Source organism: Mucor mucedo (genome assembly GCF_025094135.1).
Source record: "Mucor mucedo strain NRRL 3635 chromosome Unknown EV154scaffold_41, whole genome shotgun sequence".
In the NCBI taxonomy this organism is placed as follows: domain Eukaryota; kingdom Fungi; phylum Mucoromycota; class Mucoromycetes; order Mucorales; family Mucoraceae; genus Mucor; species Mucor mucedo.
The window spans coordinates 87,919-102,330 of NW_026252325.1; the positions used below are offsets into that span (position 1 = coordinate 87,919).

The 14,412-nt window shown below is 37.0% G+C and overlaps 5 protein-coding genes across 5 annotated transcripts; 4 read left to right on the forward strand and 1 right to left on the reverse strand.

Annotated features, from left to right (window-relative positions):
• Positions 1-1,008: 1,008 nt before the first annotated feature.
• On the forward strand, positions 1,009-6,865 carry EV154DRAFT_602320 (uncharacterized protein). The gene is made up of 5 exons (XM_051607279.1): positions 1,009-1,347; positions 1,415-2,666; positions 2,726-4,216; positions 4,281-6,418; positions 6,470-6,865. Exons 1-5 carry the CDS (start codon positions 1,042-1,044, stop codon positions 6,812-6,814), a joined length of 5,532 nt encoding a protein of 1,843 aa, XP_051458025.1. The 5' UTR covers positions 1,009-1,041; the 3' UTR covers positions 6,815-6,865.
• On the reverse strand, positions 6,785-7,670 carry EV154DRAFT_507311 (uncharacterized protein). The gene is made up of 4 exons (XM_051601406.1): positions 7,558-7,670; positions 7,444-7,505; positions 7,354-7,391; positions 6,785-7,288 (listed from the first exon to the last, which is right to left on the reverse strand). Exons 1-4 carry the CDS (start codon positions 7,625-7,627, stop codon positions 6,871-6,873), a joined length of 588 nt encoding a protein of 195 aa, XP_051458026.1. The 5' UTR covers positions 7,628-7,670; the 3' UTR covers positions 6,785-6,870.
• A 1,105-nt stretch (positions 7,671-8,775) lies between these two features.
• Positions 8,776-9,131, forward strand: EV154DRAFT_420111 (uncharacterized protein; the record flags this gene model as incomplete). The annotated part of the gene is made up of 2 exons (XM_051595939.1): positions 8,776-8,893; positions 8,962-9,131. Coding segments are annotated over 2 exons (288 nt in total), but the record flags the coding sequence as incomplete, so codon positions are not given.
• Positions 9,132-9,887: 756 nt separating this feature from the next.
• On the forward strand, positions 9,888-10,710 carry EV154DRAFT_442729 (ribosomal protein L35A). The gene is made up of 3 exons (XM_051597000.1): positions 9,888-9,933; positions 10,279-10,561; positions 10,632-10,710. Exons 1-3 carry the CDS (start codon positions 9,920-9,922, stop codon positions 10,653-10,655), a joined length of 321 nt encoding a protein of 106 aa, XP_051458028.1. The 5' UTR covers positions 9,888-9,919; the 3' UTR covers positions 10,656-10,710.
• A 2,616-nt stretch (positions 10,711-13,326) lies between these two features.
• On the forward strand, positions 13,327-14,367 carry EV154DRAFT_420139 (uncharacterized protein; the record flags this gene model as incomplete). Its single annotated transcript, XM_051595942.1, has 3 exons — positions 13,327-13,539; positions 13,595-14,133; positions 14,202-14,367. The coding sequence occupies 3 exons, from the start codon at positions 13,327-13,329 to the stop codon at positions 14,365-14,367; spliced, it is 918 nt and encodes a 305-aa protein (XP_051458029.1).
• Positions 14,368-14,412: the final 45 nt, after the last annotated feature.

A 14,412-nucleotide genomic window follows, 5' to 3' on the forward strand; every position in this document is an offset into this window, starting at 1 on the left:
TAATGATATTAAAAGTTGTAAAATTTTACTGGTTTTTTTTTTCCTGTGAATAACACTGCTTAAATTAACACATACGGCTACTGGTATTCTATTTAAGGCATACATAAAAGACTAAGCAATACAACTAATGGCTGGTAACTATAACAATTCTTGAGGAAAAAGGAGCATAATGTTGCTTTTAGTGATAACAAAGGTAGAACAATAAATACTTCTGGGCGTTATCGTATATCCCAGTTTCTATTTCCAAATCGTGCCAAGCTTAAGGTTTTTTTTTTTTTTTTTTTTTTTTTTTGCACAAAAATGGCTGTGTGTGGCACTAAAATACAATTTGGGTTCCTACAAACAGGAATTACACTGTTTGCTTGATTTTCCACCCAGAACCTGTACATGATGCGTGCTTTTCCGAGAGTAATAAACACATGTTCAGGAGGCTACCTTGAAGAGCTCGACGGGTTTTTCATTGTCGCTGTTTATAGTGACTAGTAGCATACAGATATTATATTAAATAACTAGTTTGTGACACATACTCCCCATTTTCCAAAGTAGAATAGTAGTTATGCAGTTTGATGTAATCTTCCATTTTTTTTTGTGCTGAGACCGCATGTTACTGTCATATTAACCATGCCATTGCCGATATTGCCATAGTGAAAATAGGAAATTAACACCCAAAATAATGATTTCTTTGACTTCTTTGACAGGAATTACAAAAGCATTGACTATTTTTGTCTATGTGTGGGTGGGTTATTCATATATAAATTATTTTTTTAGAACAGTTCCTAGTATTTTTAATCTAAAATTTGGAACTGTGACACTGGAAAATGTTTATTAAAACAACCTTTTAGGTCGATCGAGCTGTGTCGGACTTCGGTAAGAGTCTTTTGTGGGTTTCTGTACGCTCAGGAGCCTAAAATGGCAAGTTATCTTGCCGCCAGTTTTTTTAAATCACACACATACAACAACCACTCACTCCGTCTTCGGCCCCCTTCCTTTCTTTTTCTTTCTTTTTTTAATAATTGAAAATAAAAATAATAATACTTAGTAATGGAGGAAGGTGCAACAATAGAAGAAACACTTGTTTTAGAATGGACCACTGCCGTAGAAGCACTTGACTCTGAAAATATTAAAGAGCTGTTTGACATTCGACCCAGTTTATTGTGGACTCCACTTTTACCTCTGGCTCATCTCGAAACAGACTTTTCACACTTTATTCAACGCTTGAAGGATTATAAATTATTAGGGACTTCTATACGTCCTTTATACGCCCTTCACCATATCTTGTTTGACTATGGTGTCCCTGATGATGAATGGGCACCAGAGAGAATTGAGCTTGTAGAATATATTTTAAAGGTATTAATTTTTTTTTTTCCCTTTTTTCAATGACTGGTTACACTGACTCAAAAAAATAATAATCTAGAATACAAAAGATAATGAATTGAATACTTGTTTCTGGGGTACAGAGGAAAACACCGTGATACATTTAGCTTACTTCTTACAACAAGACGAATTAATACAACAGTTGAAAGACTATGGTGCTGTAACTACAATTCCTAATAAAAACGGGCTTTTACCCACCATCCCGGATGCTCAACCCCAAGTCAAGCTTTTAAAAACGAAGCCTGTTGTCGCCAAAGATAAAGCGCTATCCACAAACGCATCGGATAGATTTAAACGGCTTCGCGAACTGGCAGAATCTCCCAACGTAAATAAACCCACATCTACAGAGCGACAAAATTCCACGCGTCGTTATTTTAGACCTGGACATTTGGAAGAAAGAAAGCGTCGAGTATTGAGTGAAGAAGAAGAAGCAGAATTAGAAAAAAAGATCTTTATACGTCAAAAGGAAGTTGATCAGTTGGCTCAACGATCTGCAGTAAAAAACAATCCATTATTTAAAAAGTTCGAAGAACAAAAACAACAAAAAGAATTGGATGCAAAGAGAACGCCTTCTCTTACCGCTGCCTCTGCTGTCAGGGACCGAAAGAAGTTGCTAGGTGCTGCAGATCAGATTCGCCGTACTTCGCGGGTCATCAATTCGCTAAAAGATCGATCCTATGTTTCTTCGAGTGTATTTCGTCAAGCTCAAGAAGCGGAAGCCGCGGCTAATAGTGTTCGGAGTGGCAAGTCGTTGCACGTACCTACCTTAGCCAAGTTGCGTGGATCACCCATTACAAGTCCTATCGCAAGTCCCATCGCAAGCCCCATAGCAAGTCCCGTTGCCAGTGACAATGAAGAAGAGAAAGATTTACAGACGGATAATTTGGAAAAAAACGAACTAAAAAAAAAAGACGAGGATTTAATTGAACCTGAAGTGAAAATCGTGATTACAGAAACCAGCATCAATGATAGCGTAGTTAAAAACGAGATCCCCAAAGAGAGCGATACTTCCCTTAAACAAAGAATAAGCACCGATGATAAGCGTGATGTAACAGAAGACGAATTAGAAGCACTCTCGGTTGGTCGTCTAGGAAATCGTGATATTTCATCCAATTTAAAACCGACTAAAAAAGAAATCGAAATCGCATCCAGCAAAGTCAAAGACATTGTCAATGTTCACGAACATCTAAACGATGAGGACGAGCGTGAGATTTACACGGTAGGAAAAAAGTTCGAAGTTTGGAAAAAGGAGGTATCAGAAGAAGAAATTGATATACAAAAAACTGCCACAGGTACATTAAGACAAAATAAGTTTGGTTCGGTTTTTACTAATAGTTTTATCTATACTTAGTCAAAAAAACGGTTGATATATCGCCTTCCTCTAGTCAAGAACTTCTTTCTTCTCCCCAGACACTTCCACTACCAGAAGAAACTTTTGCTGTAGTAGATCATATAGAAAAGTCTTTATTAACAAGCATAGACAATGAAAATCGAAACAAAGAAAGGTCATTACCGGTTAAAACCAAATCCGATTCTGTCACAGTTAAAAAGGATGTCAAAATTCCAGACTCCTTTTCTGTCGCTGTCAAGGATAAAGTACAGATAGTGAATGAAATTTTGGCCACCAATGAAAAAAATGCAGCCGTCGCCAACAAAGAAAAGACGGAGGTGAGTTATGCGTATAAAAATAATTCTTCAGACAAGCTGGATCAAGTGGCATCGACACAATCCTCGATAGAAAGAAATATTCCTACTTCAGTAATCATACCAAACGATAAATCTATTACCATAACACAGCCTTTACATCAACCCCAGTCGACTATGGAAGATAAAGAGCCATGTATTGATATGCCTACAGCAGTAAAGAATCAAAATAAAATCAAGCCGACTACACTGTTATCCCCATCATTACTACAATCGGACGATAGAACATATAATGTGGTCCGGTCTATGGAAGATAACAAGCCCAGCAACCAATTAGAAATTCTAGCAACCAATTTATCTGTAAATGGTCAAAATTTAGACAAAGATCACACTCTTTTAAACAACTTGTGTCCCGATATCAAAACACAGGCATCTGTTAATTCTGCATTCAAAGATCAATATGCAGAAAATTCAAAAGATGCATTGCCGAGTGAAACAATAGAAAAGGCGGCTTTTGATAAAGTGGATGGCTATAACAATATGCCCGGAAGTGTAATTCCTACTGTAGTTAATAAGACCGAAATAACGCCAGCTATTGTAGAATGTAATGACGATAATAAAACTTCACTTAGAGATGCTGAAGAAAGTAACACCCAAGTATTCAACAAAGCAAACATGAGTATCACACCTATTTTACCAAGCAAAACAACTGAGCTGATAGAAGAAACATCTGATTCAGATGTATCCGTAGACGACAGCCCAACCCCAATTATGTTATCTACTAACCATGAAGCAGAAACATTTGATAAAGTTGCTGATACATATGCTGTATCACCTAACTTCAACAAAGCACCCGCTCCTGGAAATACTGACGACACTTTTGTGGCATCTCAATCAAGTTCAAATATTCCGAGAAAAACGGATTCTTTCGCTAGCAGTCAGTTCTTCTCAGACGACGATGATGATTCTAGTGATGAGTACTTTAGCCAAACGCAAGTTGCGGAAAAGCAATCCTTGAATAGTGTACCACCATTTAATACAACATTGGATCAGCCGGACACACAATCTGAATACCAGTCTGATTATGAATACGATGCTTCGTCATTTTTAGATGATTTGACTTTTGAAGATGATATAGTGGCAAATACTTCCCCTATGCCATCTAACAACAATGAGCCTACGATACATATTGAGCACGGTAAAACAAAAAACAAAGATGTTTTAACATTAGGCAGCCAACTAATAAAACTTTACGAAAGTAGATATATCTGATGACGAGGATGATATGACAAATATCCCTTCTATAGACACCAACGCACCACCAGAAGAGGCCAACCATGTTATATGTCTTGAAATCAGCACAAATAAAAGTCGGATGATGATTGAAGAAGAAAGCGATGAAGATGAAGCTTCAACACCAACTCTAGCGACTTTTAAAAAGACACGGGCTATCGAAAGCAGTGACGATGAAGAAAGTAGGACAGAATGGAATACTGTGTATAAAGGGCTTATGACAGATCAACAAGAGATTGAATTTGAAGAAGATATTTTGGAGCAACATCATAAGACGCTTGATCCAAGCCGAGTCTCAATTTCTTCCGATTTAGATGAAACAAGTATTTTACAAACCTTGTCGATCCAGAATGAACAACGTCTAAGTAAATGGACAAATAAACGACAGAGTGGCAGCCAAAGAAACCATTGGTCGATAGGTATTCAGGATGCTATGAAACGAGAGTCTATGCTAAGCAAAGGCGGCGAGAGTGTAGCAGCAAGTGAGGCCTCCAGTGATCAGTGGTATGATCCTGATGATGAATGGAATGAACAAGAAGAAATGCGTAGACAATCTTTACTAGTAACAGGGTTTCATATTGCTCCACCCACCAAAGAGGATGATTACACAACAGATTACTATTACAACGGAGAACGGGAAGACTACAATCGACATAGTGATTCGTCCATCAATACTAATTCGGAAACATATTCTTACAAAAACTCAAATTCGACAGAGAACACAAACCTGGATGAAGATGAAGAAGATGAACGCAAGCATTATGAGCCTTATCAAGAAGCAGTTGTGCAAGAACATCGCACACTACAACACGATGTAATTGAGGAGGAAGAAGATGATTATTATTCCACCAACCTTCATGTCGCTCCCAATAAAACGAGAGGAGAAAGTAGTTACTACCATGGAGGCCAGTCAGATAACGAACAAGAAGAAGGTGAGATTGTGGTATTTATGGATCAGTTCTCTACGCCGTCTCCTGCAGTAGAAAGGGAACATGATGCTTCGTATTACAACTCCAATAAACCGTTAACGAATTTTTCTGCATCCACCTTGTCGGTTAATCAAAGAGACGATGACGAGATTTCTTTAATCAAGGTGCCTTCAAGAACTGTTGCCATTGCTGAAGTGGGCAGTAAACAAGAGGATGTGCCTCACGATCCTAATAATCCCCGCGTGGAAGACATTTCGCATTACATGAATAAATTGCCAGCGTTTGAAAAACATAATAGCGAATCTGCTGTTCGTGGCGGATCTGCTTTTGACACATCGGCGGTAGAAGGAGGATTGGAAAACGAGTCTGTTGTGATGAAACGTGCTATCTCTACAACACAAATACCCGGACAACCCGTAGAGCAAAGTCGTGGAATTCCCAATGCACATGAAATCAATAGTGAATTTTTAGCTGCGGCAGTAGAGAAAAGACCGAGCCAAGATGACCGGAAGATCAGTATGTCATCCTTGGAAGCATCAAGTTTTGGAAAGATGTATATTGGTGTAAGTGGAGCACATAATATGTTACTGCCCTTGCCCAAGGAAATTACATATGTGAGATGTGTAATTAGTGATGGTGAGTATGAATACATGTCGCGTTACGAAGTTTTGGGTCATCAAATCTTGATGGATTACGAATGCGTGATCGATACGCGTCCCGGTATGATCATTACTGTCTCATTGCATGTACGACCTGACTATCATGTGAAACCTCGCACTGGCTGGAGTCGATGGTTCACATCAATTCGAAAACAAAAAGAGCATTTATCCGGCTATGTCCATCCCGAAGATGGAGCCATCGGACAGACTCGATTTGCTGTTGATCATATGGTGCCGGGATGTTATAAAAAGACATATGAGGCGCATTTTGATTGTTTCAATTCGTGGTATGCTAGAACTACACGCGAAAGAGCTCGACGAGAACAGTTTGGTGATGACGAAGACTTTTTGAAAATTGTTGGAAAATTGAATGTCGAAATGTTGTACTTACCCGTCTCGAATCCATCTGTACAAGTGCCACGAAGTTTAAGAGAGTGTGATCTGACCTTAAAGATTCGACAGTGGCATGATACATGCTGGCAAAGTGGCTTCTTATCCACACGGCGACAAGGATTAAAAGTAAGTAAATGTAAATATCCATGTATTTACACCGCTTAACATAAAAATTAGATTTGGGAGCGCCATTATTACAGATTAATAGGTAGCCAACTTATTGGATACACATCGGATGGTGGGGATCGACAAGTGTGGGATCATTACAACATGTCTGATGTGATACGACTTAGTGCAGCAGCCGACAAAGTGATTGTGACGCTACTGGGAGATAGTGAGGAAGATAAAGTATTTGGTCATGAGTCTATCCATGCTGAAAACCATAAAGGCTTCTTCAGATTAGCCTTCCCAGATTATCATTTGGATTGTGTGAGTGACGATCTGGATGAAAGTGAAGAATGGGTCAAGACATTGAAATCTATGATAGGACGCGTGCCTTTACGTCTACCCTTTTCCGATTAGAAATATTTATTGTACATATACATAAACACTATTTTTTTTATTATTATTATTATTATTTAAGCACCTTTGTACTTGTATTTTGATTTTTCCAGCTCGTCTAAACTTGCTTGCACTCCATTCATCATATGAAGCGCGGTATAATACATACCCAAGACAAAAAGGGGGATAGTCCAATAAACAAGTTCAATCCATGCGCTTGCATGGAATAGGGCCATCAAAGGAGCAATGGCGCCTGTGATAATGGATGCAAGTACAACACCCGAGGTATATTGATCGCTGAGGCATAAACTATCCAATAATCCTAAAATATTCATTTTACATTTGATGACAAGAGCAAAAATGGATGTACCGATGGAAGCGATACTAGTGAAAGCAGCAAATGTAGACCACTTCAAAACTGTTTCGGTGGGCGTTGCAAATACTTGGGATATGGGTATAATGGGTGTACCCTTCTGCAATAATATACTAAAGAAGCTGTATATAACGATGCTTTCATGAGCTACGATTCACGAGATAAAACTATGAAGAAGGGAACTTACAAAGCTGAAGTGATGCATCCAATGATTATGAGTCCTCGCTATAGAAAGTAAATGTTAGCCAGTAACAAGATTGAAGATGGTTGAACTTACTTGGATGGCCAGATTGGCTTTATTATTTTGGTCACGAAGTACCTGCAGTAACTCTTCTTGCTCTAAGAACGAAATGAGTTGGACATTATTTTGTGAGATATGCATAAAAACTACCTTGCTCGTCTAGAAACTCGGCTTCATCTTCTTCACTGACTTTGGTCTTTCTATTGTGTAAACCTTCCATGATTGAAATAAAGAAAAGGGGTTGGGGTTTAACAATTTTTAAAATAAAATAAATCAAGGCAACTCACGTGAGTGTAGCGGGAGAAGGATTTTTTATTTTGACATATCCGGTTTACGGGAGGAAGAAAGTGTTAGTATGTTACACCAGATGGGCCTTTTGCTTCTAATTGTAGAAGAACTACTAGCCCAATCCCCCACTTCTAATTTGTGGTATGTCAATAATGTTTGTTTTTCTTTTTTATTCTATGAAAAAACAAATCATCGACTTAAGCATCGTGAATATGGTATCGATGTGCATTTAGTCATAGTGTATGGAGCATGGGAATTGCTTTCTTCCGGAAATACAAGGTGCGCGTAGTCGTAATGTGGGACCGGACACGTTTTGGCTGGTATCAAGAGATTAATGTAGGTTATCATCACAGAGGATTGCATTGGTTGGATTAGATAGACGCTCTAAAATTTACTAGGATGAATTCCTTGATAAAGAATTATAATCACACTTCTAAAGTGATAATGATGTATATAAATAAGAGTGTAAGCGGTTAATAGTAAAATAAAAGATAAGTGTATTATGTTCAGCACACAGATATGATTTTAACTCGATCGTAAGTGAATGAAGTGAAAATAATCTTCCTTATCGTTTTGCTTCTTCTTTCCCTATTGTGGCTTCTGTCATCAAAGCATCATAACCGGACTTGTTCTTCCGACCAGCTTTGCTTTATTTAGGATGACTTCAATATCATTTTCGTCGCTGAAAATGCTATCATGATAAAATGTACATAGATTGTCCAGCATGTCCTAAAAAAAGAAAACAAATTAATGTTATATAATACAAAATATGGATTGTTTTGTCCGTTATCTTACACAGTGGAGAGGAAGTTGATCAAGCTTTACAATGATCTGCCTTGATGTTCTATAATGACTTGGGGAAAGAAAACGAACAAACATCCTCTAGCCTGTTTACTATATGACAAATTCAATTCAAAACAGCGTATTAAGCAAAAAAAAAGGAGCAAGAAAGAGTAGAAGGTTATTATTAAGTGTAGCATAATGTAACTCTTATTTTAAAGCCTCGCTTTATCCAAAAGACTAACCTGCCTGAGCTTGCGTCTTGGATTCCATCGGTTGCTTCAAAATGCTGATAAAAGGTTTTACTTGATTGATGAAGTTAGAACAAGTCAGTGCTGTCCAGCCTGTGAACGTAGAAGTCTTGAAACGTTTCGGATGGTCGATAACCCGCGCCCTCATAGACGAAGGGCAAATTCTCGTGTAATTTGAAATGGTCTCTGTAAGGCATGTTGATTTCACTTGTTAATAATTTTTTTATCTAATAAGTTTTTTTTTGTTCCTGTGACAGATGTACAAATCAAAATTGTAGGGCCATGAACAATAACACAAATAGGATTGTTCCTCGTCTATGGAATCGTGATATGGCTGCTTACTTGAACATGGTTGATATTGCTCGTTCACTTCGTGCTGGAAATGGCCTTCCTCCAAGATTTTGAAGTGAAGCGGCTCCCTAGGACCAACAGAGAAGATCAAGGACCCAAATAATGATCCAGCAAACATTAGAAATATTTGTCAACGTCGCCAACCATAGAGGCACTTAAGCGGTAAGCTCAATTTTTTCTTTACGGTCTTGGAACCAATCTTTTTTCAGAAGATGAACGTATTTTTTTTTACGTTGTGAACGAATTTTTTTTTTTATTTGTGAACAATTTCTCTTTAAATTTTGATCTAAAATTTTCTGAAAATAGTGTATAGTTACTTGTTAAGTCTAAGGGCAGTTTGAATCTCGTCACAACATGTAAATGCGGTGAGGTGGCGTTGAATGATATGTGTAACTCAGGCCATCCAATGGGTATCACAGCCAGTAACAAAGCGCAGAAGAGCCTCTACCAATCAAACCACACCATCCTCATATTAAAATACAATCATACAAATAGTTTTAGAAAATCAAATATACATTAACGAAGTTCAAAATAAATAAACCATAAGCCCTCTTACACTCCAACTTTTACGTTTTCTTTATACTTTCCTTGTTAGTTGGAGAGTAGATTATAGTCAAGAAGGTGCTCAGATAGTTTGATTTATCAAGCCAATTGGTAATTAGAATCCCGTCACAACATGAAGTTTGACGGAGATAAAATTCATAAATTAACGCTCCGGCTACGGTCCGGTAAATCATGTGACTGTCCGGCAAGTAATTTTTTGTTGAGAGGATTAAGCGAGAAAGGCACTTTTGTGATGGATTTCATTACCAAAGCTTGAAGAACCTCCTCTTTTATCCAATATGTCATCTGACCGGTAAAGTTAGAATAATTTTTTTTTGTCCATCATGTATGGATATAGAATAAGGGTCAAAGGAAAATCATGAGAAGATGTGAAATGAATGGATGGATGGATTTTTATGGATGCGATGGTGGTGTCTTGCCAAAAGAAAAAAAAATCAATGAAAGGAAAACAAAACCAGCGCACAGCAACAATTCACACTCCATGGCAAAATGATTCGATTAGCAATTGTGGAATGAGAAACAGTCGATATCAACACATAAGAAACGTACCCTACCTCTTCATTTTGACTTTGACCTTTATTCTGTAAACATGTAGTTTTGATTGCGATACTAAAACTTTTTTTTTCTTGTACAATAGTCTTTACAGTAAGGGCCGTGTTTTGGGCTTCGAGCGTGCCATGCGTACTCAAAACCCTAATGTCTCCTTGATCCAAGTTGAAGGTGTCCAAACCACCAAGGATGCTCAATTCTACCTCGGTAAGCGTATCGCCTATGTCTACCGTGCTCAACGTGAGATCAACGGTTCCAAGATCCGTGTTATCTGGGGTCGTATTGCCCGTACCCACGGTACCAACGGTGTTGTTAAGGCTCGTTTCCGCAAGAACTTGCCCCCTAAGGTCTTCGGTGCTTCTGTCCGTATTGTAAGTAGTTCTTCTGTTGTAAGCCTAAAATTTGTTGTCTAATTCTCTCTTTTTTTTTTTTAACTTATAGATGCTTTATCCTTCCAACATCTAAATTGTATTTTTTTAAATAAACCATTAAAAAAAATGCATAATTTCATATATTCAAATTCGGTTCATTTTTTGTTTTATTTTGTATCATCCAATGTCAGTAATGGCTTATAATGCTCATTGACAGGTGACTGAGGGGGAGGGGCTAGGAAAACTGATTGAGTTGGTCAGACAATGTTGAAAAAGTACCGGCTGTTTCAATAGTTTGGGATGATAGTTATGAAAATCTTAACGAATGACTAAGCAAACAACATGCAGCCCTATAAGAAACCTACTTGTTTTTTTGCCCGAGAATATGGGCATGGTAATCACTCTTTTTATTTATGCAATCCTATTTTTTTAAAACAAAAAAATACAAAAATGCCCTGTTTTGTAGTACAGAACGATACATATCAGAAAGCTTCTTGCTTATTTATTATGTTTAAAAATTACGTGACATGGTTGTACAATGTTATTACCATATTCAATCATATCTCCCTAACATTTAGTGTTTTGAAAATACAAAACTAAAGAGAGAAAAATGCAATGAATAAACCTAACCTTGGCTTTTTAAATTATCAATCTTAAACACATAAAACTTGCTTGAGGGTTTTAAGTGGGCAGTCGCTACGGGCATCTAGGAACATGATTAAAGTAATTTAAGCTCAATGGTTTGTATGTTGTTTGAATTACTTGAAAAATGTATTAGCCCGTGTAATAGATGACCATGGGAAGAAAATCATTTACGAATTATCATGTCCTTCGTTGGGCTTTACCTTCTATGTACATATCATATCGTTAAGCAAGACAGTGTAGTTAACTATCAGTATCCGCAGATGAACAATGTCCCACAATTATCGAATAAGACCAGTACGCAAAATCATAGTGCTCCATCTTCCTAAACATTGATATGTCTTGCAGTCTCAGTGATAATTTTTGATGCGATAACCACTTCTTGCTTATTTTGTAAAGAAAGCAGTATAAGGCTCAAGCATTACCTCGATTCCATATATTGCTAAATATAGATTAAAGGTTCCCGGTAATTCTCGAGAAGCTGCATTCATAAAAGCTGATAGGTATTGAATCTTGGGAAGCGATAAGCCACTATTTAAAATTGACGGGTGAGGGCTACAATATTGAAGGTAGTAAAGATATTGGAAAGGAGATATCATTTGCAAAGTAAACCCTATAAGAAACAAGCTTGGTGATTATAGTAGTGACTTTTTTTTTCTATAGACAGTACGTGATTTAAAAGATCATTAAGCAATACATAAACACAAAAGAACGTGCTTTACATATTCTTCATACTAAGAATTAAATTGGTCCGTGAAAGCATAATACAAATGTCGGGATTGCTTCTTTATAAAGTCATTTGGAGCACTTTGACATGCCCTTGGCTCTGATTAGAAGAAAGAGTATGTCTTAAGCAAGCTTAGTTTCGATGATGGGTCAACGAATACAATTTTGCAGAATCAAATCATTGCGAATATCCCGTTTGCAATTATGTCAGAGCTGCCAAATTTCGAAGTCTAATCCATTTTTTTTTTTTTTTTTTTTTTTTTCGAGGCTACTAAAAATGTCAAAGATACCATGAAATTTACAGCCAAGTACCACCAGCACAGATAGCAGACAATGTTTTACATTTTCTTCCTTTCATATATTATATGTTTGAACAGCAATTGTGATCCTTTTCCGTTCATTGTCATATCGCCATATTTACATTGATTTGTTGATAAAATAAATGATCCTCTTTATATCTGCCTCAAATATGTAAACTATATGGACTGTCACTACGAATTCTAAACAGGTGTCTTTTATGCTTTTTTTTTTTATTTGCCGTGTAAGGTGCGATTTTTCTTTTAGTTTTTCCAGGGGATGTTTGCAATCTAAATGCTCAGTGTAGTTGGCCATGTCTTTCATGGTTGTGATTTAATATCAAAGTCTATTGCAAAGTGCTTGTTTATACTTTTGTTCGCAGCTTCTCATTCTCATAAATAAAATATAAGCTCATTTTCAATTTTGAAAGGATGTAATTAAAGTAAATGTAAATTACGTTTGCAAAGAGTGTGCTATCTAACTTCAGCACGGATTAATATAAAACTCAGGGATTGGGAAATCTAAAAATAACTCTGTGTAATTTTCCTGCACCAATAGTTAATGAAAAATAGTATAAATGTGGCAGACATCAATTCAAAAGGTGACAAATAATAACTTATAAACACCTTCATTTTTGGATATTTAAACGCGACATACTGTAAACCATAGATTACGTATGGGTCATTATTAATTAATGTGTCGTGCCGTTGGATGTGGCGTGTAGTTTAGAAATAATAAATAAAACAATAAAAATAAAATAAAAAACGGAGTTGTGGTACAAGGAACGCAGGGAGACCATTTCTTTATAAATTTATTTGTTGTTTCTTTCTTTCTCTTTTTTATTTTTCATTTCTTTAAACTCAACTTTTTTTCAAAAAAAAGAAAAAAAAAATGTCTACGGTCTATACCGTGTTTTTAACAATAGGATTGTTAATATCAGGTAAGAAATAAAGCAAATAGAAATAGAAATGTACAACTTACTGAGTATGCAAATAGGCGTAAGTATTCCTTTGATTTTGACTTTCCAAGACAACCAAAAGATTAGAGATGAACGGGATGATAGTTTCTACAAGTTTAGCCAGCCTTTAATCCAGACGTCTATGATTTTCCTGGGCGAAATCATCTGTATTCTCGTTATCCATTTAGTAACCAAGACACCATCGTTACTTGATCGATCTATGCTTGAGGCAGTACAACCGCATAGTAACAACTATACCGATTATAATGACTGGACTATACCTCGTACTTCGACTTGGTCTTGGCCTGCTGCTTGGTTTATTCTGCCTAGTGCATGTGATCTCATTGCAACCACAGTACGTACAACTACATACATATTATTGTTATTTTTTTTACTCACGCTTTTAGTAGCTTTTAAATTTGGGTCTGATCTATACGACACCTTCTGCATACCAAATGCTGAAAAGTAGTATTGTTGGATTCTCTGCAATTTTCAGCTGCATCTTTTTATCACGTAAATTTCTTCACAGAGAATGGTTCTCAATTATGGCAATTTTACTAGGTACAGCAACAATTATATGGTCAGTTATTTATAAAGTGGAAGTAAATTATTTGGGACCCGTGCTTTTATTGGTTGCGCAATTGTTTGTGGCCGGTCAATTTATTCTGGAAGAATATCTAATGGATCGTTATCATCTCGATCCTGTCAGAGCAATGGGTATTGAAGGTATCTTTGGTACTCTTCTTTTGGGTGTCTCTCTTTCTGTTGCTGCTTTTGTTGGACAGGGCGAATTTGATATCTCCAGAGGCTTTCATGATTTGTTTGGTGCTTCTGCTCTCTGGCAAAGTGCGCTCTTATTAGCATTTATGGTAGCAATCTTTAACTTTTTCGGTTTGGCTGTAAGTACTTCCATTGGTGTTCCTGGTCGTAGCATGATTGATTCCCTCAGGTAAGAACAAAATTTAAAACTGTTATGGAGAGGAAAATGGGAAACTAAACCTGTTCTTTATGATATAGAACCCTTTTAACTTGGGTGTTTGCTATCCATTTTGGATGGGACTCTTTCTCTTGGTTAGAAATGGCCGGCTTTTCGATACTAGTTGTGGGCGTCTTTATCTTTAATGGCGTCTTCAAAAGCGTCAAGTCGACAATCGTAGGTGAATCCACACCTCTCTTATCCTAAAGCAAAATCCTATTTTTTTTTCTTCACTTTAGTATACATCATATC